This window comes from Ranitomeya imitator, chromosome 3 (assembly GCF_032444005.1).
Source record: "Ranitomeya imitator isolate aRanImi1 chromosome 3, aRanImi1.pri, whole genome shotgun sequence".
Classification (NCBI taxonomy): Eukaryota; Metazoa; Chordata; class Amphibia; order Anura; family Dendrobatidae; genus Ranitomeya; species Ranitomeya imitator.
The window spans coordinates 343,109,382-343,135,081 of NC_091284.1; the positions used below are offsets into that span (position 1 = coordinate 343,109,382).

The window sequence follows — 25,700 nt, forward strand, 5'->3', positions numbered from 1 at the left end:
CATAAAGACTACATTCTAGCGCTGCTGTTATACTTATAAAGACAGTAAAATGTGATAACAACTTTTAGCAGGTCATCTTTAGTATGTAGGTTTGATGAATCGGTGAGTGGTTGTATTGTATTGTGTGTGGTATTGTTATTAGTATTGTGAACTTTATTAAAATGTTTGCCTTCTGATTCAGTGTTTACTTTTCTTAAAGGGAACCTGTCACCTGAATTTGGCGGGACTGTTTTTGGGTCATATGGGCGGAGTTTACGGGTGTTTGATTCACCCTTTCCTTACCTGCTGGCTGCATGCTGGCTGCAATATTGGATTGAAGTTCATTCTCTGTCCTCCATAGTACACGCCTGCGCAAAGCAATCTTGCCTTGCGCAGGCGTGTACTATGGAGGACAGAGAATGAACTTCAATCCAATATTGCAGCCAGCATGCAGCCAGCAGGTAAGGAAAGGGTGAATCAAACACCCGAAAACTCCGCCCATATGACCCAAAACCAGTCCCGCCAAATTCAGGTGACAGAGTCCCTTTAATTTCCAAAATGCTTGATTTCTTGGAAGGTTGTGTCTTCTGTCTTTACACACTTCTTTCTTAACCCCTTCCCAACATGCGCCATATATGTACAGTGCTGTGGGATCACATGAGCTCACACCAAGCACCGTCACGATCAAATGTGGGTGTCAACTCAATATGAGAGGTGACGCCCTGCTAGCATTGATCGTGGGCGTTTAGCCCCTCTGATGCTGCTGTCAATAGTGACAGTGACAACAATGGGCATCGCAGAGGGTGGTAGCTCCCTCTCTGCTCCCATGATCACAATGCGTTTGCCATTGCTTTGTGCCGACGGTCTCCATGGTGACCCCGGGATGAAAGATGGCTGCAAGGTCACCCAGGGACTATGGCCTTGGCCTTTAAGCTCTTTGAGAGTAGGAGCTGAAATGCCTCCTCCCTGCCTGCAAGACGCTGATCTGATGCCCTGCAATTTAAATGCATTGCAAAGTATGAGATCAGGAAACATAGATGTCCCATACTGGGACAAGGTAAAAATGTATAGGCTCGTCCAAGGTTGCCTCCCCCTGTTTGATGCGGCGATGAGCCTGCAACTTTTCTCCGATCCACCCATGGCTGTTAACATCTTAAATGCTGTTGTCAATCTCTGACAGCAGCATTTAACATACCTGTGCCGGAAGCGCATCATAAACCCCCGCCCATCGGCATACACGGGCAGCAGTGGTCTGGTCAGTGGAGGTCTAGTGGAAGGAGTGACCGCAGACAGGCATCAAAGGCCTAACACCAAAAAATTGGCCTTGCTTTAGGCAATTAGAAATTGGTTCCAGGGGTACACGGGCAGCAGTGGTCTGGTCAGTGGAGGTCTAGTGGAAGGAGTGACCGCAGACAGGCCTCAAAGGCCTAACATAAAAAAATTGGCCTTGCTGTAGGCAATTTGAAATTGGTTCCATGGGTACACGGGCAGCAGTGGTCTGGTCAGTGGAGGTCTAGTGGAAGGAGTGACCGCAGACAGGCCTCAAAGGCCTAACATAAAAAAATTGGCCTTGCTGTAGGCAATTTGAAATTGGTTCCATGGGTACACGGGCAGCAGTGGTCTGGTCAGTGGAGGTCTAGTGGAAGGAGTGACCGCAGACAGGCATCAAAGGCCTAACACAAAAAAATTGGCCTTGCTTTAGGCAATTAGAAATTGGTTCCAGGGGTACACGGGCAGCAGTGGTCTGGTCAGTGTAGTCAGATTGTAATGAGTGTCTGCCAGTTAGTAGTCAAAAACAATACAGAAATGTGAATGTCTCGCATTTAAAACACAACGGAAACACTAAAGGGTGCAATCATTAGCTACAGGGGTGGGATCCTCTGCGTAGTTTCTGACCTACTAATTTGGCGCAAAGTATTTACTTGGGTAAATAGAGGACACTGCCACTGACTATGTGAAGTACCATCATACATGTCAACGCAATGGTATTGTCAGTGTCAGGAATGGAAGGATGTCAGCGCATGGTCTAAACATTGGTGGAAGTGTGAGATATAATTGTGGAAGTGGCAGAGCAATGTTTGACCTGGGGGTGGGTGAACTCTCTTGTGGACGGCGGTACAGGCCAAAGGGCCCCTCATGTTATAACAGTGTGTCTGACGTTGGGTGCGCACCACCACCGCCAGAGACACTTTATTGTACTATGAGGGACCCAGTGCCAGTGCTGTCGAGCAAAAGCGGGCACACCCACCTCTTCAGACAAACAGCACTCTCACGGGTGCTTGCGCCAAGTCGCGATACCACGGGCCCGTGTGGGGAGTTTGGCCATTTAGGGAGGTGTTAACATGTCGTATGCTGGACAATCAGCTGCTGCAAATTAAGACATTTGATAAGTAATTCACAGTAGTCCACAGGCAAGAGCTTTTCAGAGGAAAGCTAGGTGTCGCCCGGGCAAGGTGGGGCAAAAGAATTAGAAATCCAGTTGTGGTTCATTTTAATGAATGTTAGATCATCAACATTTTGTGTAGCCAGACGAGTCCTTTTTTCGGTTAATATTGAACCAGCAGCACTGAATACTCTTTCAGATAGGACACTAGCAGCCGGGCAAGCAAGCTCCTGCAATGCATATTCAGCCAATTCTGGCCAGGTGTCTAATTTGGATGCCCAGTAATCAAATGGGAATGACGGTTGAGGGAGAACATCGATAAGGGATGAAAAATAGTTTGTAACCATACTGGACAAATGTTGTCTCCTGTCACTTTGAATTGATGCAGCAGTACCTGTCCTGTCTGCGGTCATAGCAAAATCACTCCACAACCTGGTCAGAAAACCCCTCTGTCCAACGCCACTTCTGATGTGTGCACCCCTAGCACTCCTGGTCTGCTGGCCCCTGGAGCTCGTGTGAGAACGATCACGGGCGCTGTGTGCTGGGAATGCCTGAAGCAAACGGTCAACAAGAGTTGATTGTTTTGTTGCTAATATTAGTTCCAAGTTCTCATGTGGCATAATATTTTGCAATTTGCCTTTATAGCGAGGATCAAGGAGGCAGGCCAACCAGTAATCGTCATCGTTCATCATTTTTGTAATGCGTGTGTCCCTTTTGAGGATACGCAAGGCATAATCCACCATGTGGGCCAAAGTTCCAGTTGTCAAATCTGCGGTTGTGCTTGGTTGAGGGGCAGTTGCAGGCAAATCGACGTCACTTGTGTCCCTCAAAAAACCAGAACCCGGCCTTGCCACGCCACCAATTTCCAGTGCCCCCGGGAAAGCTTCCTCATTAAAAATATACTCATCCCCATCATCCTCCTCGTCCTCCACCTCCTCTTCGCCCGCTACCTCGTCCTGTACACTGCCCTGACCAGACAATGGCTGACTGTCATCAAGGCTTTCCTCTTCCTCTGGTGCAGACACCTGATCCTTAATGTGCGTCAAACTTTGCATCAGCAGACGCATTAGTGGAATGCTCATGCTTATTATGGCGTTGTCTGCACTAACCAGCCGTGTGCATTCCTCAAAACACTGAAGGACTTGACACATGTCTTGTATCTTCGACCACTGCACACCCGACAACTCCATGTCTGCCATCCTACTGCCTGCCCGTGTATGTGTATCCTCCCACAAAAACATAACAGCCCGCCTCTGTTCGCACAGTCTCTGAAGCATGTGCAGTGTTGAGTTCCACCTTGTTGCAACGTCTATGATTAGGCGATGCTGGGGAAGGTTCAAAGACCGCTGATAGGTCTGCATACGGCTGGAGTGTACAGGCGAACGGCGGATATGTGCGCAAAGTCCACGCACTTTGAGGAGCAGGTCTGAGAAACCAGGATAAGTTTTCAATAAGCACTGCACCACCAGGTTTAAGGTGTGAGCCAGGCAAGGAATGTGTTTCAGTTGGGAAAGGGAGATGGCAGCCATGAAATTCCTTCCATTATCACTCACTACCTTGCCTGCCTCAAGATCTACTGTGCCCAGCCACGACTGCGTTTCTTGCTGCAAGAACTCGGACAGAACTTCCGCGGTGTGTCTGTTGTCGCCCAAACACTTCATAGCCAATACAGCCTGCTGATGCTTGCCAGTAGCTGCCCCATAATGGGACAACAGGTGTGCAACAGTGACAGCTGACGATGGAGTGGTTTCACGACTGTGGTCTGTGGAAGAGCTCTCGCTTCTGCAGGAGGATGAGGAGGAGGAGGAGGGGGTGCGAACGCCTACAGCCAACTGTTTCCTAGACCGTGGGCTAGGCACAACTGTCCCGAAATTGATGTCCCCTGTGGACCCTGCATCCACCACATTCACCCAGTGTGCCGTGATGGACACGTAACGTCCCTGGCCATGCCTACTGGTCCATGCATCTGTAGTCAGGTGCACCTTTGTACTCACAGATTGCCTGAGTGCATGGACGATGTGCTGTTTAACATGCTGGTGCAGGGCTGGGATGGCTTTTCTGGAAAAAAAAGTGTCGACTGGGTAGCTCGTAGCGTGGTTCAGCGTACTCCATCAGGGCTTTGAAAGCTTTGCTTTCAACTAACCGGTAGGGCATCATCTCTAACGAGATTAGTCTAGCTATGTGGGCATTCAAACCCTGTGTACGCGGATGCGAGGATAAGTACTTCCTTTTTCTAACTAGAGTCTCATGTAGGGTGAGCTGGACTGGAGAGCTGGAGATCGTGGAACTAGCGGGTGTGCCGGTGGACATGGCAGACTGAGAGACGGTTGGAGACGGTATTGTTTCCGCCGGTGCCCTAGATGCAGTATTACCTCCAACGAAACTGGTGATTCCCTGACCCTGACTGCTTTGGGCTGGCAAAGAAACCTGCACAGATACTGCCGGTGGTGAAGAAAATGGTGGCCTTACAGTGACGGAAGGGATGTTGCGTTGCTGAGTAGCTTCATTGGCCGAGTGTGCTACAACCTTAAGGGACGTTTGGTAGGTAGTCCTGGCTTGCAAATGCATGGTGGTTAAATGTCTATGCATGCAACTTGTATTAAGACTTTTCAGATTCTGACCTCTGCTTAAGCTAGTTGAACATTTTTGACAGATGACTTTGCGCTGATCAATTGGATGTTGTTTAAAAAAATGCCAGACTGCACTCTTCCTAGCATCGGATCCCTTTTCAGGAATTGCTGACTGAGCTTTAACCGGATGGACACGCTGTCCTCCAACATTTTTTTGCTTTGCCACGCGTTTTGGGCAAGATACGGGCCCGGCAGATGGAACCTGTTGCGGTGTTGATGCCTGCTGCGGCCCCTCCTCCTCCGCTTCAGAACTACTGCCGCCTGCACCCTGTTCCCCCAATGGCTGCCAATCGGGGTCGACAACTGGGTCATCTATAACCTCCTCTTCTAGCTCGTGTGCAACTTCGCCTGTGTCACCGTGTAGGTCGGCGGTATAGCGTTCGTGACGGGGCAACATAGTCTCATCAGGGTCTGATTCTGGATCAGTACCCTGAGAGGGCAATGTTGTGGTCTGAGTCAAAGGACCAGCATAGTAGTCTGGCTGTGGCTGTGTATCAGTGCACTCCATGTCAGAATCTACTTGTAATGGGCATGGCCTGTTAACTGTTTCACTTTCTAAGCCAGGGACGGTATGTGTAAAGAGCTCCATGGAGTAACCCGTTGTGTCGCCTGCTGCATCCTTCTCTCTTGTTGTTGTTTTTGCTGAAGAGGACAAGGAAGCGACTTGTCCCTGACCGTGAACATCCACTAACGACGCGCTGCTTTTAGATTTGCCAGTTTCAGAAGAGGAGGCAAAAGAGCTAGAGGCTGAGTCAGCAAGGTAAGCCAAAACTTGCTGTTGCTGCTCCGGCTTTAAAAGCGGTTTTCCAACTCCCAGAAAAGGGAGTGTTCGAGGCCTTGTGTAGCCAGACGACGAACCTGGCTCCACAGCTCCAGACTTAGGTGGAATAATTTTTTTCCCACGACCACCTGATGCTCCACTACCACTACCATCATTACCAGCTGACAATGAACGCCCACGGCCACGACCTCTTCCACCAGACTTCCTCATTGTTTTACAAACTTAACCAAAGTAACATATTTTGTTGCTGTCAGACAACTTACACGGTGAGCTATAACTGCAGTATGATTTCGATATCGCTTTACAGGTTGGTGAAACCGCAAGGAAAATCAGGCACAATGTTACACACTCTGTTTTCTGTGGCACAAAATCAGAGAGATGCCACACACGCAGGACTGTCACTCAAGCACAAACGTCAATATTAATCTCCCACTTTTTTTTTTTTTTTTTTTAAGGAGACTTTAGAAAAAAAATTAAATAAAATGATTTATTCAGGAAGAATTTAGAAACCAAATAAAATAAAATGATTTTTCAGGGACAATTTAGAAACCAAATAAAAAAAAAAAATATAGGCTTTCTGTGGCCCACTGAGTGAGAGATGGCACCCACAGGAGTCAGGAGTGGCACACAAGCCCAGAGGCCAATATTTTTCTCCCACTGATTGATGTGATTTTTTTTCAGGTAGATTTTAGAACCCAAATCAAGCAAAAAAAAAAAAATAGGCTTTCTATGGCCCACTGAGTGAGAGATGGCGCCCACAGGAGTCAGGAGTGGCACACAAGCCCAGAGGCCAATATTTTTCTCCCACTGATTGATGTGATTTTTTTTCAGGTAGATTTTAGAACCAAAATCAAGCAAAAAAAAAAAAAATAGGCTTTCTATGGCCCACTGAGTGAGAGATGGCATACACAGGGATGGCACTCTAGCAGAAATGCCAATCTTAATCTCCCACAAAAAAAAAAAAAAACAGGGAGTGTCCTTCAATTACTATCTCCCTGCAGTAATCTCAGCCAGGTATGGCAGGCAGCAATAAGGAGTGGACTGATGCACAAATTAAATAAAAAGTGTGGACAAACAAAAAAGATAGCTGTGCAGAAAGGAAGGAACAAGAGGATTTTTGCTTTGAAAAAAGCAGTTGGTTTGCACAGCGGCGTACACACAGCAATGCAGCTATCAGGGAGCCTTCTAGGGCAGCCCAATGAGCTACAGCGCTGAGGAAAAAAAAAATGTAGCTTCCACTGTCCCTGCACACCGAAGGTGGTGTTGGACAGTGGAAATCGCTACAGCACAAGCGGTTTTGTGGTTAATGGACCCTGCCTAACGCTATCCCTGCTTCTGAAGAAGCGGCAGCAACCTCTCCCTAAGCTCAGATCAGCAGCAGTAACATGGCGGTCGGCGGGAACGCCCCTTTATAGCCCCTGTGACGCCGCAGACAGCAAACCAATCACTGCAATGCCCTTCTCTAAGATGGTGGGGACCAGGACCTATGTCATCACGCTGCCCACACTCTGCGTTCACCTTCATTGGCTGAGAAATGGCGCTTTTCGCGTCATTGAAACGCGACTTTGGCGCGAAAGTCGCGTACCGCATGGCCGACCCCGCACAGGGGTCGGGTCGGGTTTCATGAAACTCGACTTTACCAAAAGTCGGCGACTTTTGAAAATGAACGACCCGTTTCGCTCAACCCTACTCCTTGGTGTTCCCTGCAGAAAGACCCTAGGAATCAATGGCACCCACTCTGGCAGACCTGATCTATATATGAACTTCACTGATGACCATTTAATTGAATAGCTGCTATGCAATACTACATGCCACTACACAGAATAAGCATACCTGGATGCAACTTCATGTTATCACTGGGGGAAGGGAGTTGATAGGCTGGAATTGCAGCAGTCAGCTGATTGATGCACCCCTTTATATTTCCATTAGGTTTAATCCCAGAAAGTCACTTCCTGTCCAGTGACTTTGCCAGAGCACAGCTATGTAATATAGTCTGTACATAGTCTGTACTCATAGTCGTAATGTAGCCACTTGTAGTAGGTATCTTTTTTTCAATAGGATGACTTCCAATTATGAATCCTAAAAATTGGGAGCTTTTAATAGCATGAAATCCCTTTATTCCTAAAAGCCCACAAGATAATAGGGAATGTATGTTTCAAACTTCCTCCATCAAAGACCTTGCCCTGTCCTGGATTGCCTCATACCTTTCGGACCACATTTAGCGTTTCCCACTCCCACACTACCTCCTCATCCCGCCCTCTCTCTGTTGGTGTCCCTCTGGACTCTGCCCTTGGGCCCCTACTTTTTCCATCTATACCCTTGGCCTAGGACAACTCATAAAGTCCTATGGCTTCCAGTACCATCTGTACGCGGAAGGCACTCAGATCTACCTCTCATTCCCAGATGTCACCTCCTGTTGTCTAAAATCCCAGAGTGTCTATCAGTCATATCCTGCTTCTTCACCTCTCGCTTTCTAAAACTCAATGTAGACAAAACCAAACTCATCATCTTTCCTCCATCTCACGTATCTCCCCTACCCGATCTATCTATTATGGTAAATGGCATCACAATCTCTCCCGCACCTGTAATCCGCTAGCTCGGAGTAACTCTCAACTCTCCTGGTCCTTCAAACCGCATGTCCTAACTCTTGCCACCTCCTGTCGCCTACAACTCAAAAATATTGCCAGATTCCGTCCCTTCCTCAGCCCTCAATCTACTAAAACTCTTGTGCATGCCCTCATCATCTCCCACCTCGATTATTGCAACACTCACCTCTGTGGCCTCCCCGCTAACTCGCTTGCACCACTCCAGTCTGTCCTCAACTCTGCTGCTCGGCTAATCCACCTCTCTCCTTGCTACTCCCCTGTTTCTCCACTCTGCAAATGCCTCCACTGGCTCCCAATTCCCCAATGAATCCAGTTCAAACTACTAATACTGATCTACAAAGCCATCCACAACCTGTCCCCTCCCTATATCTCTGAACTAATCTCCCAATATCTTCCCTCACACAATCTTTGATCCTCCCAAGACCCCCTACTCTCCTCCACACTTATTCGTTCCTCACACAACCGCCTCCAAGATTTCTCCCGAATATTCCCATCCTCTGGAATTCCACGCCTAAACACGTCCGATTATCCACCACCCTCGGATCCTTCTGATGGAACCTGAAAACCCATCTCTTCAGGAAAGCCTACAGCCTGCAATAGCCATTCTACTGCATCACCACCATCCGAGCTACCGCCTCACCACCACTAGAGTTGCTGCACCCCCGACCTTCTGTCTCTTACCCATTATGCTGTAGAATGTAAATCTGCAAGGACAGGGTCCTCTCCCCTCTGTACCAGTCTGTCATTGTAAATTTGTTTACGGTAAACAATATCTATAACTCTGTATGTAACCCCGTTCTCATGTACAGCAGCATGGAATTAATAGTGCTATATAAATAAATAATAATAATAACAATAGGAAAACATGTCACAGGACACCTGTTTGACTGCTGTACTGTATAGCAATATTATTTGGGTGCTTTTGGGGCCATTATACTTTATGGAGGGATAGTTTTTCTGTGTATCGGCCTTTATACTGTCTGGAAAGCTGTGTGTGTGTGTGTCAGACCATTATACAGTATGAGAGTCACTATACTATGTAGATTGCTGTATGGGGACATTATAGAGTATAATGGTCAAGATACAATATAATGACTGTGTGGATGGCTGCTTGGGGGTCTCATACCGAGTGGAAGACTATGGGAAGCTTCATACTGTGTGTAGGGCTATTATACTGTTGTGTAGGATTGTGGTATACATCATACTGCATTGTGGGACTGTGGGGCCCATCATATTGTGCTGGAGATCACAGGGCCTCATAAAGTGCATGGGGGAACTGTGGGAACATCACTGTGTTGTGGACACTATGGGGGCATTATACTGTGCATGTTGAGGGTAATGTTGAGGAAATATCTGTGAGGGTATCATGCTGTGTTTTAGGGGGGATTTTTGTTTGTATCATACCTTATGGGGGCAAAGAAAGGGGTATCAGAAGAGGTAAGAACACCAAATGGCTTCAAATCGGGGCAAAATTAATTTGTAAGTACTACAATAAATGTCCTTCTCTATATTTATAAGTTGTGAGATATGCCCTTCTGTGACTATACTATGTGACATGTTCCTGCCTAATCTGGCAAATATTTTTGTTTTTGGGTGATCTGGGGGACCCAAATAGGACATTTTTTATTAGGCCCCATGATTACTACGTACACCCCTATGATGACACCACGTTTGTTCTTAATCATGCCAGATGTATTATTTAGTATTCCCAGGGACATGACCTATTGTTCATATGAGCTTGAATGTTGACTCTTGTTGTAGATTGAATTGATGTTTGTTGAATGTCTGATGATTACCTATCTTACCAACCCCTACAGCTTAAGGCCCCTTCACATTAAGCGATGCTGCAGCGATACCGACAACGATCCGGATCGCTGCAGCGTCGCTGTTTGGTCGCTGGAGAGCTGTCACACAGACCGCTCTCCAGCGACCAACGATGCCGGTAACCAGGGTAAACATCGGGTAACTAAGCGCAGGGCCGCGCTTAGTAACCCGATGTTTACCCTGGTTACCATCCTAAAAGTAAAAAAAAAACAAACAGTACATACTTACCTACCGCTGTCTGTCCTCCAGCGCTGCGCTCTGCTTCTCTGCTCTCCTCCTGTACTGGCTGTGAGCCGGAAAGCAGAGCGGTGACGTCACCGCTCTGCTTTCCGGCTCACAGACAGTACAGGAGGAGTGCAGAGCACAGCGCTGGAGGACAGATGGCTGTAGGTAAGTATGTACTGTTTGGTTTTTTTTACTTTTAGCATGGTAACCAGGGTAAACATCGGGTTACTAAGCGCGGCCCTGCGCTTAGTTACCCGATGTTTACCCTGGTTACCAGTGAAGACATCGCTGGATCGGTGTCACACACGCCGATCCAGCGATGTCAGCAGGAGTCCAGCGACGAAATAAAGTTCTGGACTTTCTTCAGCGACCAACGATCTCCCAGCAGGGGCCTGATCGTTGGTCGCTGTCACACATAACGATTTCATTAACGATATCGTTGCTACGTCACAAATAGCAACGATATCGTTAACAATATCGTTATGTGTGAAGGTACCTTTATTCTTCTTCTATTCTTGAGGGACAAAAGCACAGGTTAATTGAACAATCGATATTTGCTAATTTGGTGAATTCCTGCTGACTACCTGCTGATACACAGTCCATGCAGATTAATTGAACACTTGAACAATGAGAGATAATATCCTCCCACCTTTCCTGAAATCTGTGGATATTGGCCTGAGGCACAGCTGTAGGTATAAAAAAGGATCTCTCTTCTTCTACGGAGAGTCTTTACAAGATACAGAGAGTCTTTACAAGATAGCAGCCAAGGAACCATAACTTCAACCGGAGGAATACAGATTTCATTCACTGAACCCATCGAGACGTTTAGAGAACCCAGACTGGAACAATAAGGCCACGTGGCCACATACCTCAATGGACTCTGTCAGCTTCCTAAGCTTTCCGCTACCTCCTCTTTGTGGGTGCCCGTCAAAAGCTGAGTGCTACTGGTTGATGTAGTTAGCCATAGAAGCCCTGAAATAGCAGATGTTCTAATTCCCGGTGAGCTAGTGGAAGGGTGAGACTCTTTAATTTGCATCATATTATGCACTTGCTGGGTCTGTACTCTATGTTATTGACTGTTGTTGATCCAATAAATTATTTCCGTAGTCAATTACCTTCACACCTCGTTGTCTGAGTAGTACTCTGTCCATGGGAAAGGAGTACGGGCGTTCAGTTGGATGAGCCCTGGTCTATGCTGTTTTTCTAAAGACAGCCAGGCCAGCTGATAAGAGGACCTACTGACCCTCATGTCTCCACTGCCCCTAATTAGAGCATGGCTGAACGAGGTGACCGCTTCTCTTTAAATAAATGTAATAATTAGTCTGACTTAACAGAAAATAATCTATCATTTTATTCTATTTCCAAATACGTAGGAATATCTTGTAGTATTTCCTTTGTGTTGCTCCACAGCAACATCAGAGCTATTCAACGAGCGTCGACGATGTCTGATATTACATTAGTATGGAAAATATGGAAACAGTGATTTACCTGTGCAATTTGCCGTCCTAGTAAATTCAATGTTGCAGGAGTTCACAGAGAGCAGGAATTATTTGTCTGAGATTTAGTGTCTTCAGAGATCTTTACCAATTCGTATCTTAATAACATAGTGCTGGACATTATACCATGTTTATTTCTACCAGTTCCTTGTGCTTTGCTGATGCTAAGTAAGGAAGTTTATGGAGCGGTCATGGTATATATTCCCCCGGCTAATTGCATTGCACAGAGTTGCTGAATCATCTTTCTCTGGCTTACTCATTTTAATTACACTGCTCGCTGTAGTGAGCAAAGTTTATAAATGTATATTCAGAAATGAAAATGTTACCTTATACAAGATCACAGCAGTACGGAGCAATGAGAAGATGATCATTTTCTTGATGTATTTCTCAGAAGACATGCTTGCAGAAGGGTAAGTCTAAGATAAAGAGCTGAGTTTATTACGATTTCACCCTATAAACAGAATTGCTAATGCATTTTATAATCCCATAGATTTAAGATAGATAATGAAGAGCATAAGCTTCACCACATCTTTTAAAGTAGCCGGAATATTGATTTATTCTGCTTGCAATATGGAGTTCAAATCTAGATCATCTTTACTTTTCTATTGCTTTTCACTCAGAGTTATACTATGTGAACTGAGTATAATGCTCTTATAGATGGAATAGAGCTAAATTTGTCAGTGTAGCAGGTAGATATGAGCAAATCTATAAGATGGGAATCTAATTAGTTTTGAATTGTAGGAAATTCACTGTACCCTGCAAATTTGTACAATTTATATTTTAATTTGCGAAAATTGCCAAAAATATCCTTCATTTTTTTACACGATGAATAGCATTGCTTGTCAGAGAAGGCACACATGACCTTTGTAGGCTTCCCAATAATGCCTTGCAGCTATGAGATAGCTATCAGATGGCATAACAAAGCCATCATCTGGCATAAAACATCATATAGTATAGCACAGTGTTTCATAGACAATATAAAAGCCGAGGCAGGGAATACAGTGCAGTAACTATTTTAGGGTGAATCTGTTTAGCAGGAGGATGTCACAGCTTACAGCAAAAATCTGTAAGCACACAGTACAGATTGTGAATTGACAAAACAGCAGTGAAGAGCAGTTACCATCTGTTTTCCCATAGTCATATATGTGGAGGTCACTTTGAATTTACTTAACCCCTTAATCCCATTGGACGCACTATCCCGTCAAGGTGACCTGGGACTTAATTCCCCGTGACGGGATAGTACGTCCAGTGCGATCAGCTGCGCTCAAGGGGGGGAGCACGGCTGATCGCGGCTGGGTGTCAGCTGACTTCCAGCACTATGTGCGAGGAGCGGACATGAACCGCCCCCAGCACATTAACCCCTGGCACACTGCGATCAAACATGATCGCAGTGTTCCGGCAGTATGGGGAAGCATCGCGCAGGGAGGGGGCTCCCTGCGTGCTTCCCTGAGACCCTCGGAGCAATGCAATGTGATCGCGTTGCTCCGAGGGTCTCTTACCTCCTCCTCCCTGCAGGCCCGGATCCAAAATGGCCACGGGGCTGCATCCGGGTCCTGCAGGGAGGTGGCTTACCAGCGCCTGCTCAGAGCAAGTGCTAGTAAGCCTCCCTACTGTGCCTGTGTGATCGCTGATCTGACACAGTGCACAGCAAAGTGTCAGATCAGCGATCTGTCAATAGAATGTGATCCCCCCAGGTAAAAAAATTAAAAAAATATACAATAAATACATTCCTTTATCTAAATAGAAAAAATAAAAAAATAAAAGTACACATATTTAGTATTGCCGCGTCCGTAACAACTCGACCTATAAAACTGTCCTACTAGTTAAACCCTTCAGTGAACACCGTAAAAACGAAAAAAAAAAAAACGAGGCAGAAAGCAACCCTTTGTTATCATACCGACAAACAAAAAGTGGAATAACACGCGACCAAAAAGACAGATATAAATAACCATGGTACCGCTGAAAACGTCATCTTGTCCCGCAAAAAACAAGCTGCCACACAGCATCATCAGCAAAAAAATAAAAAAGTTATAGTCCTCAGAATAAAGCGATGGAAAAGAAGAAAAAAGACACTAGTGGGATATATGCACACCACCGCAATGATTCAAGTATAGAAAAGCATATCCACTTTATCAGTACACAACAACAATTAAAACATAATTAAAATAACCAATACAGATGTCCCCACTCTGAATATATAGCATGATACCTCAATACATGACCCAGTATACAATTACCGTATATATATATATATACACATTTATATATATACTAGATGGCAGCCCGATTCTAAAGAATCGGGAGTCTAGAATCCATATATACTTTATTTATTCAAATGTAAGAATAATACAATTAATAAATAATAGTAAGAAAGAACAAAAATAATAGGCAGTATATGGAGAAAACACCAAACAAAAGTTCAAAATTGGTGTGAAAATGTCACTGAACCACTTCACAACTAAATATATATAGTTTTGGTAAATGGTATTATCATTTTTTTGACGAAATTCGGCAGGAGCTTGAAGAGCAACGTCACTGGGCCCGCCTCCACGCAGTAGAAACTTGCTGTGAGGTAAAAATTCAAAAATCACACCAAAATGGCGGGCGGAGTGTGTCACAGTACGGCACGTTTCTGATTGGTCGCTCGCAGCAGGCGGCAACCAATCAGACACTGGACACTGTTGACGTCACTTATCTCCGGACATTAGCTCCGGACATTATCTCCGCACATTAGCTCCGGACATTAGCTCCGCACATTAGCTCCGGATATTAGCTCCGCACATTAGCTCCGCACATTAGCTCCGGACATTAGCTCCGGACAAAGCCACGGAAGTTGGCACAAATTGCAGGAAGTAGTATTCTAGGCAATTAATCTCCGGACATTAGCTCCGGACATTAGCTCCGGACATTAGCTCCGGACAAAGCCACGGAAGTTGGCACAAATTGCAGGAAGTAGTATTCTAGGCAATTATATATTAGATATATATATATTAGATATATATATATATATATATATATATATATATATATATATATACCAAGCAGAAAAAGAAGGCAGCACTCCAATAATTTGTAAAGGTGAAAAAAAGCTGTGAAGTTTATTTCAGACCCACATCTCGCGACGTTTCGGCTCACACTGAGCCTTTCTCAAGCCTTGGCTTGAGAAAGGCTCAGTGTGAGCCGAAACGTCGCGACATGTGGGTTTGAAATAAACTTCACAGCTTTTTTTCACCTTTACAAATTATTGGAGTGCTGCCTTCTTTTTCTGCTTGGCATATTATGTGGTTGGACATGTGGATGGTCTTATCCAGGAGGCTTGGCACCCACCGGTGAGCATTGTGCTGCTCTTATTTTTATATATATATATATAGATAGATAATATATATATATATATATATATATATATAGATAGATAAAAAAAAAGACCACAGCAGCACATGTACATGAATCGGCCATGTGAAAACACAGACAAATATACATTTCACAAAAATATTTTTTCATAAAAAATTTTTCAAAAAAAATTTTTTTTTTCATAAAACTTACAGTTAAAATGGAGATTCTTAGCGCATAAATTGGCCAATTCATGTGTGCCCATCAACCATGGCAAGGTGATCTCCCCCTGATGGGTCCTACTCTACTGTACATGCCACTCTTGGGCCACCAGCCTACAACTTCGGACAAACACGTCACTCTGGGCTAGACCTACAATTTATGGGCAGGTAGAGTTGATTACCGCCACCTGCAAGGTCAATGGGGGAAGTGCAAGATAAGTCTGGATGTTGCCACATCCATACAAATAGAGGAAAAAAAACAAATCAGCACTTCCAATGTGAACACGTGCAAGCTGCAAACTGCAACACGGAGATAAAAAAAAAAGACCATAGCAGCACATGTACATGAATCGGCCATGTGAAAACACAGACAAATATACATTTCACAAAAATATTTTTTCATAAAAATTTTTTTAAAATTTTTTTTTTTTCATAAAACTTACAGTTAAAATGGAGATTCTTAGCGCATAAATTGGCCAATAGAGTTTTTTCCTCTATTTGTATGGATGTGGCAACATCCAGACTTATCTTGCACTTCCCCCATTGACCTTGCAGGTGGCGGTAATCAACTCTACCTGCCCATAAATTGTAGGTCTAGCCCAGAGTGACATGTTTGTCCGAAGTTGTAGGCTGGTGGCCCAAGAGTGGCATGTACAGTAGAGTAGGACCCATCAGGGGGAGATCACCTTGCCGTGGTTGATGGGCACACATGAATTGGCCAATTTATGCGCTAAGAATCTCCATTTTAACTGTAAGTTTTATAAAAAAAAAAAAAAAAAATTTTGAAATTTTTTTTATGAATGCTGTGGTCTTTTTTTTATCTCTGTGTTGCAGTTTGCAGCTTGCACGTGTTCACATTGGAAGTGCTGATTTGTTTTTTTCCTCTACTCTATATATATATATATATATATATATATATATATATATATATACATATACAGGTATATATAGATGTGTAAGTACAAAATAAAGTACACATTTCTCCCTCAATGGCTCATGGGGCACCTAAAAAGGCTCCTATCCATATGAACATATCCAAAGAGGAATCAATCCCAATAACTTGTTTAAAGATTAGTGTGATTAGTAGCCTAAGTTATTGGGACTGATTCCTCTTTGGATATGTTCATATGGATAGGAGCCTTTTTAGGTGCCCCATGAGTCATTGAGGGGGAAATGTGTACTTTATTTTGTACTTACACACATTATATATATATATATATATATATATATATATATGTGTGTATATATATGTATATGTATGTATTATATATATATATATGTATGTATATATGTATGTATATATATGTATGTATATGTATATATATATAGTATGTATATATATATGTATATATATATATGTATATATGTATGTATATATATATATATATATATATATTGTAAGACTCATGCTGGTGTGGTAGATGGAGGCAGGTATATCTCGCCCAGGTGTTTGTCCTATGTGAATTAGGCCACTCAGTATCTTCAGGGTGCTAATGGGTTAATGATTGCAGGAATAAAAGATGACCAGCTGGGTGTTTCCAGTCTCTGCCTGGGGCACACAGATTGCCTGCCTGTGTGAGACAAACGTGAGTGAAGAGCTCTGCTCAAGATCTGTATGATGTTAGCTGGGTGGGAGAAGCCCCCCCAGTTGTTGAGATAGCAACGTATTTGTTTAGTTAGTGCCGGACAGGCTAGGATTTATTTTTATGTTTTGTTTTTTGTGTTGCTTTCACGTTAATAAATCTGACCTGAGGTCAGCCTGCTCAGAAACCTGCTGTACGCCTCAGATTCAATGCACAAACCACGTGTCCTTTGACCCCAGCAAAGGCGATCCCAGAGTGTTTTGTCACATTGTGGTGGAGAACGCGGGCATACCGTGGCACAGGCGACAGCATGGAAGACGTGGTGAAAGCCTTAGTAAAGTCCACTGCCGTACAGCAGCAGGCCACTGCCGCACAGCACGAAGCTAATCGCTTGATGGCCGCACAGCTGAAGGAGTTACTGGACATGATGGTTGCAGACCGCCAACTTCTCCAACAGGTGGCGCAGCGCCTGGTGAGCATGCCTGACGCTGACCCGGAAGCAGAGTCCAGAAGGATCCATGTGAGTCGATACTGGCAAAAGCTGACTGCAGAAGATGACGTCGAGGCATACCTGACAACGTTTGAGCGGACGGCATTGAGAGAGAAGTGGCCGAAGGCACGGTGGGCCGATTTGATTGCCCCGTTTCTCTCCGGCGAGGCCCAAAAAGCTTACCATGATTTGGACCCGGAGGTCGCTCAGGACTTTGAGAAGCTGAAAGCAGAGATCCTGGCCCGGCTGGGTGTGACGACGGCTGTCCGTGCACAGAGGGTACATCAGTGGACATACCAGCAGGATAAACCAGCGCGGTCTCAGATGTTCGACCTGATCTACTTGACAAAGAAATGGCTGCAACCTGAGGTACTGACAATACCCGAAATAATCCAGCGGGTTGTCCTGGACAAGTACCTGAGAGTACTACCCCCAGCGCTGAAAAGGTGGGTAAGCCAAGGAAATCCCACGACAGCGGATCAACTTGTGGAGTTGGTCGAGCGTTATTCCGTGGCAGAAGGACTTCCCGACGACACCGCCAACCCCCGGTCTGTGCCTCCTCCTCGTGGAACCGGTAAGACTGTTCCAGGGACCACGGGTGAAGGAAAATCGCTTAAAACTGTGGGGGAGGAGTCCGGGACTGCTCGCACTCCGAGACCAAGAGTGTTGGACGGTGGTCTCAGTAGGGGACCTGTTAGGTGTTTCCGCTGCCATGAGAAGGGTCATGTTTCTGTGAACTGTCATGTTACCGCTGAACCCATGCAGTGCGACGTTATAGACTCTAGAAAACGCATGTCTTTGGTTACACAGCTAGTGAGTGTGAATGCGGGTCAAAATGATACAGTGAAACACCTGTGTGAATTATCTGTTGATGGGAAAAATGTTGTGGCATTACTAGACTCTGGAAGTGTGGTGACTCTGGTGAAAGCTAGTCTAGTGGCACTTCCGTCTGGTCCGTCTGACAAGTTTTCTGTGACGTGTGTGCATGGTGACACCCGCTCGTACTTAACAGCGGTCATATGGATTTCTACTCCCTATGGGTCAGTGCAGCACAAAGTGGGACTCGTTCCCGCATTGTTACATGATGTAATCCTGGGCAGGGATTTTCCCTATTTCTGGCAGTTGTGGGAGAATCAGTTGCTCCTTCACGGTAGCTGTACCCGTGAATCTTCTCCCATGCCATCTGGAGGTCCCGAGTCCCTAGAGGAGACCCCACAGGAAGATGTTGCTGGGGAGGTTAGTGAATCTAACCTTCAGTACCCATTCTCCGTCATGGCGGGGGAAACAGAGGAAACTGAGGAACCTCAGCGAGAGGCGGAGGCAGACAGCCATCCGGCACCCTGCCTGCCAGATTTGGGAGTCATCCACCTGGACTTCCACAGCGAGCAAATGAAAGATCCTACCTTGACTCCGGCTAGGAAAAATGTAAAAATGATAGATGGGGTACCCGTAGAACCTGACACTAGGCTAGCGTACCCGTATATGGTTCTTGAAAATGATTTGCTCTACCAGGTAGAAAAAAAAGGGGAAGACACAGTGCAACGGTTAGTGGTACCCAAACCTTATCGGCGGAAGGTACTGAATTTGGCCCACGGTCATATAATGGGGGGACATCTGGGGGTACAGAAAACCACAGAAAGGATATTGCATTGTTTTGTGTGGCCTGGAATACATTGTGATGTGCGTAACTATTGTGAGTCCTGTCCAGAGTGCCAAATCGCGGCCCCTAAATCTCAGTTCCGTAGCCCTTTGGTACCCCTTCCTATCATCGGGGTCCCTTTTGAGAGAATTGGGATGGATTTGGTTGGGCCCCTTCCCCGATCCGCACGTGGGCACCAACATATCCTCGTCATCGTGGACTATGCCACTCGTTACCCGGAAGCCGTCCCTTTGCGTAACACAGCTACCAAGACGATCGCCAAGGAATTGGTACAAGTGTTTAGTCGGGTGGGAATTCCAAAACAGATACTCACCGACCAGGGGACTCCCTTTATGTCGAGGGTAATGAAGGAGCTCTGCAGGCTCTTACAAATAGACCCGTTGCGTACGTCTGTCTATCACCCTCAAACAGATGGCCTGGTTGAGCGCTTCAACAAAACCTTAAAACAGATGCTCCGGAAGGCGATAGACAAAGATGGGAAGAACTGGGATTACTTGTTACCCTATTTGCTGTTTGCCATTAGGGAAGTTCCCCAGTCTTCCACAGGATTTTCGCCTTTCGAACTGTTGTACGCCCGTCGTCCCCGGGGACTGCTGGACGTCGCAAAAGAAACCTGGGAAGGTCAAGTCACTCCCTTTAAAACGGTGATCGACCATGTAACACAAATGCAGGATCGTATTGCCGCTGTCATGCCCATTGTTAGGGACCATATGTTACAGGCCCAGGGAGCCCAGAGGCAAAGTTATGATAGAGGCGCTAAGGTCCGTACATTTGCACCCGGCGATAGGGTGTTGGTCCTAATCCCTACGGTGGATAGTAAATTCCTGGCGAAATGGCAGGGCCCGTTTGAGGTCCGAGAAAGAGTTGGTGAAGTGAACTATAAAGTGTACCAGCCGGGTAAGAGAAAACCGGAACAGATTTATCATGTGAATCTGATAAAATCCTGGAAAGACCGCTCTGCCCTAACGGCGGATCTGCCCCGTCCGGTTTGTTCACCTACTGTACCAGAGGTGCAGGTTGCTGAGACTCTCTCAGAACGACAAAAATCTGAGGTTAAGCAATTTTTGTTACAGAACCGACAGTTCTTCTCCGAAAAACCTGGCCGGACGAAGTTGGTGAAACATGAGATTGTCACAGAGCCTGGCGTCACTGTTCATGTGAAGCCCTACCGGACTCCGGAAGCCCGCCGTGAAGCCGTCTCCCGGGAAGTGATGGCAATGTTGGACTTAGGAGTCATTGAGGAGTCACACAGCGCCTGGTCCAGTCCAATTGTGTTGATACCTAAACCGGATGGCTCCATCCGGTTTTGTAATGACTTTAGGAAACTGAATGCAGTTTCTAAATTTGATGCGTACCCTATGCCCCGGGTCGATGAGTTGATCGACCGGCTTGGTAAAGCCCGATACATTACGACCCTGGATTTAACAAAGGGGTACTGGCAGATTCCTCTGGCCGAGGCGGCCAGAGAGAAGACGGCATTTGCTACACCGGAAGGTCTGTTCCAGTATGTCTATATGCCGTTTGGACTTCACGGAGCTCCCGCAACGTTCCAGAGATTGATGGATCGAGTCTTGAGGCCTCACAGACAGTACGCTTCTGCCTACCTGGATGACATCGTAATTTACAGCATGGACTGGGAAACTCATCTACAGAAGGTACAAGCCGTGATTGATGACCTGCGAGATGCAGGTTTAACGGCAAACCCCAAGAAATGCCACATCGGGCTTGAAGAAGCCCGATACTTGGGCTACGTGATTGGCCGAGGAGTGGTTAAACCCCAGATCGACAAAATACAGGCAATTCAGGGCTGGCCACAACCAGTGAACAAGAAACAAGTGCAGGCTTTCCTGGGGATTGCCTGCTATTATCGCCGGTTCATACCCAATTTTGCAGCCATGGCTACTCCCTTGACGGATCTTACCAAGGGGAAGGGTTCCGTCATGGTAAAATGGACCTCAGCTGCTGAAGAGGCCTTCCACAGCCTGAAACGGGCTTTGTGCTCTCAGCCCGTACTAGTGACTCGTGATTTCAGCAGCGAGTTTGTGGTACAAACTGATGCCTCTGATACTGGTGTCGGAGCTGTACTTTCCCAGGTGAGGGACGGAGTCGAACACCCGGTCCTCTATCTCAGTCGGAAACTGAATGTACATGAGCAGAGGTATGCGGTGGTTGAAAAAGAGTGCCTAGCCATTAAATGGGCTCTCGACTCCCTCAAGTATTACTTGGCTGGTAGGAAGTTTAGGCTGGTCACAGACCATGCCCCTCTCAAGTGGATGCACCTCCACAAGGACCGTAATAGTCGGGTAACCCGGTGGTTCCTTGCCCTGCAGGCTTACTCTTTTACGGTGGAGCACCGACCTGGGGTGCAGATGGGGAACGCCGATGCCCTATCCCGAGTGCACTGTTTCAAAAGTGTTCTTGCTCGACCGGAGTGGTCTGAGCAAGGGGGGGGGGATATGTAAGACTCATGCTGGTGTGGTAGATGGAGGCAGGTATATCTCGCCCAGGTGTTTGTCCTATGTGAATTAGGCCACTCAGTATCTTCAGGGTGCTAATGGGTTAATGATTGCAGGAATAAAAGATGACCAGCTGGGTGTTTCCAGTCTCTGCCTGGGGCACACAGATTGCCTGCCTGTGTGAGACAAACGTGAGTGAAGAGCTCTGCTCAAGATCTGTATGATGTTAGCTGGGTGGGAGAAGCCCCCCCAGTTGTTGAGATAGCAACGTATTTGTTTAGTTAGTGCCGGACAGGCTAGGATTTATTTTTATGTTTTGTTTTTTGTGTTGCTTTCACGTTAATAAATCTGACCTGAGGTCAGCCTGCTCAGAAACCTGCTATACGCCTCAGATTCAATGCACAAACCACGTGTCCTTTGACCCCAGCAAAGGCGATCCCAGAGTGTTTTGTCACAATATATATATATATATATATGCATATATATATATACTAGATTGTGGCCCGATTCTGACGCATCGGGTATTCTAGAATATGCATGTCACCGTAGTATATGGACAATGATGATTCCAGAATTCGCGGCAGACTGTGCCCATCGCTGATTGGTCGAGGCAACCTTTATGACATCATTGTCGCCATGGCAACCATTATGACATCTACGTCGATACTGTGCCCGTCGCTGAATCAGAGACGCGGGATGTCTATGTCCTTTATGACATCATCGTCGCTGTGCCCGTTGCTGATTGGTCGAGGCCTTGCGGCCTCGACCAATCAGAGACGTGGGATTTCCAGGACAGACAGACAGACAGACGGAAAAACCCTTAGCCAATTATATATATAGATATGTATATGTGTATATATATATATATTATTGTATACCGGGCTATGTATTGAGGTATCATGCTATATATTCAGAGTGGGGACAACTGTACTGGTTATTTTAACCCCTTAGTGACAGAGCCAATTTGGTACTTAATGACCGAGCCAATTTTTGCAATTCTGACCACTGTCACTTTATGAGGTTATAACTCTGGAACGCTTCAACGGATCCCGCTGATTCTGAGATTGTTTTTTCGTGACATATTGTACTTCATGTTAGTGGTAACATTTCTTCGATATTACTTGCGATTATTTATGAAAAAAACGGAAATATGGCGAAAATTTTTAAAATTTTGCAATTTTCAAACTTTGTATTTTTATGCCCTTAAATCAGAGAGATATGTCACGAAAAATAGTTAATAAATAACATTTCCCACATGTCTACTTTACATCAGCACAATTTTGGAAACAAAATTTTTTTTTGTTAGGGAGTTATAAGGGTTAAAAGTTGACCAGCAATTTCTCATTTTTACAACACCATTTTTTTTTAGGGACCACATCACATTTGAAGTCATTTTGAGGGGTCTATATGATAGAAAATAATGAAGTGTGACACCATTCTAAAAACTACACCCCTCAAGGTTCTCAAAACCACATTCAAGAAGTTTATTAACCCTTTACGTGCTTCACAGGAACTAAAACAATGTGGAAGGAAAAAATGAACATTTAACTTTTTTTTGCAAACATCTTAATTCAGAACCATTTTTTTTATTTTCACAAGTGTAAAAACAGAAATGTAACCATAAATTTTGTTATGCAATTTCTCCTGAATACGCCAATACCCCATATGTGGGGGTAAACCACTGTTAGGGCGCACCGCAGAACTTAGAAGTGAAGGAGCGCCGTTTGACTTTTTCAATGCAGAATTGGCTGGAATTGAGATCGGACGCCATGTCACGTTTAGAGAGCCCCTGATGTGCCTAAACAGTGGAAACCCCCCACAAGTGACACCATTTTGGAAACTAGACCCCTTAAGGAACTTATCTAGATGTGTGGCGAGCACTTTGAACCCCCAAGTGCTTCACAGAAGTTTATAACGTAGAGCCGTGAAAATAAAAAAATCGCTTTTGTTTACACAAAAATGATCTTTTTGCCCACAAATTCTTATTTTCACAAGGGTAACAGGAGAAATTAGACCACAAAAGTTGTTGTGCGATTTCTCCTGAATACGTCGATACCCCATATGTGAGGGTAAACCACTGTTTGGGCGCACCGCAGAGCTTGGAAGTGAAGGAGCGCCGTTTTACTTTTTCAATGTAGAATTGGCTGGAATTGAGATTGGACGCCATGTCGCGTTTGGAGAGCCCCTGATGTGCCTAAACAGTGGAAACCCCCCACAAGTGACACCATTTTGGAAACTAGACCCCTTAAGGAACTTATCTAGATGTGTGGCGAGCACTTTGAACCCCCATGTGCTTCACAGAAGTTTATAACGTAGAGCCGTGAAAAAAAAAAAATCGCATTTTTCTACAAAAATGATCTTTTTGCCCACAAATTTTTATTTTCACAAGGGTAACAGGGAAAATTAGACCACAAAAGTTGTTGTGCAATTTCTCCTGAGTACGCTGATACCCAATATGTGGGGGTAAACCACTGTTAGGGCGCACCGCAGAGCTTGGAAGAGAAGGAGTGCCGTTTTACTTTTTCAATGTAGAATTGGCTGGAATTGAGATCGGACGCCATGTCGCGTTTGGAGAGCCCCTGATGTGCCTAAACAGTAGAAATCCCCCACAAGTGACCCCATTTTGGAAACTAGACCCCCCATGGAACTTATCTAGATGTGTGGTGAGAACCTTGAATGCCCAAGTGCTTCACAGAAGTTTATAATGCAGAGCCGTGAAAATAAAAAATATTTTTTTTTTCCACAAAAAAGATATTGTAGCCCCCAAGTTTTTATTTTTACAAGGGTAACAAGAGAAATTGGACCCCAAAAGTTGTTGTCCAATTTGTCTTGAGTATGCTGGTACCCCATATGTGGGGGTAAACCACTGTTTGGGCGCACGGCAGAGCTCGGAAGGAAGGAGCGCCGTTTTGGAATGCAGACTTTGATAGAATGGTCTGCGGGTATTATGTTGCATTTGCAGAGCCCCTGATGTACCTAACCAGTAGAAACCCTCCACAAGTGACCCCATTTTGGAAACTAGACCCCCCAAGGAACTTATCTAGATGTGTGGTGAGAACTTTGAATGCCCAAGTGCTTCACAGAAGTTTAGAATGCAGAGTCGTGAAAATAAAAAATATTTTTTTTTTCACAAAAAAGATTTTGTAGCCCCAAAGTTTTTATTTTCACAAGGGTAACAGGAGAAATTGGACTGCAATAGTTGTTGTCCAATTTATCCCGAGTACGCTGATGTGCCATATGTGGGGGTAAACCACTGTTTGGGCGCACGGCAGAGCTCGGAAGGGAAGGAGCGCCTTTTTGGAATGCAGACTTTGATAGAATGGTCTGTGGGCATTATGTTGCGATTGCAGAGCCCCTGATATACCTAAACTGTAGTAACCCCCCACAAGTGACCCCATTTTGGAAACTAGACCCCCCAAGGAACTTATCTAGATGTGTGGTGAGAACTTTGAATGCCCAAGTGCTTCACAGAAGTTTAGAATGCAGAGTCGTGAAAATAAAAAATATTTTTTTTTTTCACAAAAAATTTTTTGTAGCCCCCAAGTTTTTATTTTCACAAGGGTAACAAGAGAAATTGGACCCCAGAAGTTGTTGTCCAATTTATCCCGAGTACGCTGATGCCCCATATGTGGGGGTAACCCACTGTTTGGGCGCACGGCAGAGCTCAGAAGGGAGGGAGCACCATTTGACTTTTTGAGCGCAAAATTGGCTGTCGTGTTTGGAGACCCCCTGATGTACCTAAACAGTGGAAACCCCCCAATTCTAGCTCCAACCCCTAACCCTAATCCCAACCTGATCCATAATCCTAATCACTAACCCTAACCATAATCACAACCCTTACCCCAAAACAACCCTAATGTCAACCCTAACCATAACCCTAATCAAAACCCTAAATCCAACACACCCCTAATCCTAATCTCAACCCTAACCTCAAACCTAACCCTAATCCCAATACACCCCTAATCACAACCCTAACCTTAACCCTAATCCCAAACCTAACCCTAATCCCAAGCGTAACCCTAATGCCAACCCTAAC

The 25,700-nt window shown here is 45.3% G+C and overlaps 1 protein-coding gene across 2 annotated transcripts in view; it reads right to left on the reverse strand.

Moving 5' to 3' along the window:
* LAPTM5 (lysosomal protein transmembrane 5) overlaps positions 1-25,700 on the reverse strand; it is a 186,186-nt gene that overhangs the window by 45,431 nt on the left and 115,055 nt on the right. The window contains exon 6 of one of the 2 annotated variants that reach the window (XM_069756797.1): positions 12,251-12,340. The exons of the other annotated variant lie outside the window; for it this stretch is intronic. Coding sequence (XP_069612898.1) covers positions 12,251-12,340 — 90 coding nt within the window. The remainder of the gene's footprint in view (positions 1-12,250; positions 12,341-25,700) is intronic. 2 annotated transcript variants of the gene reach the window in all.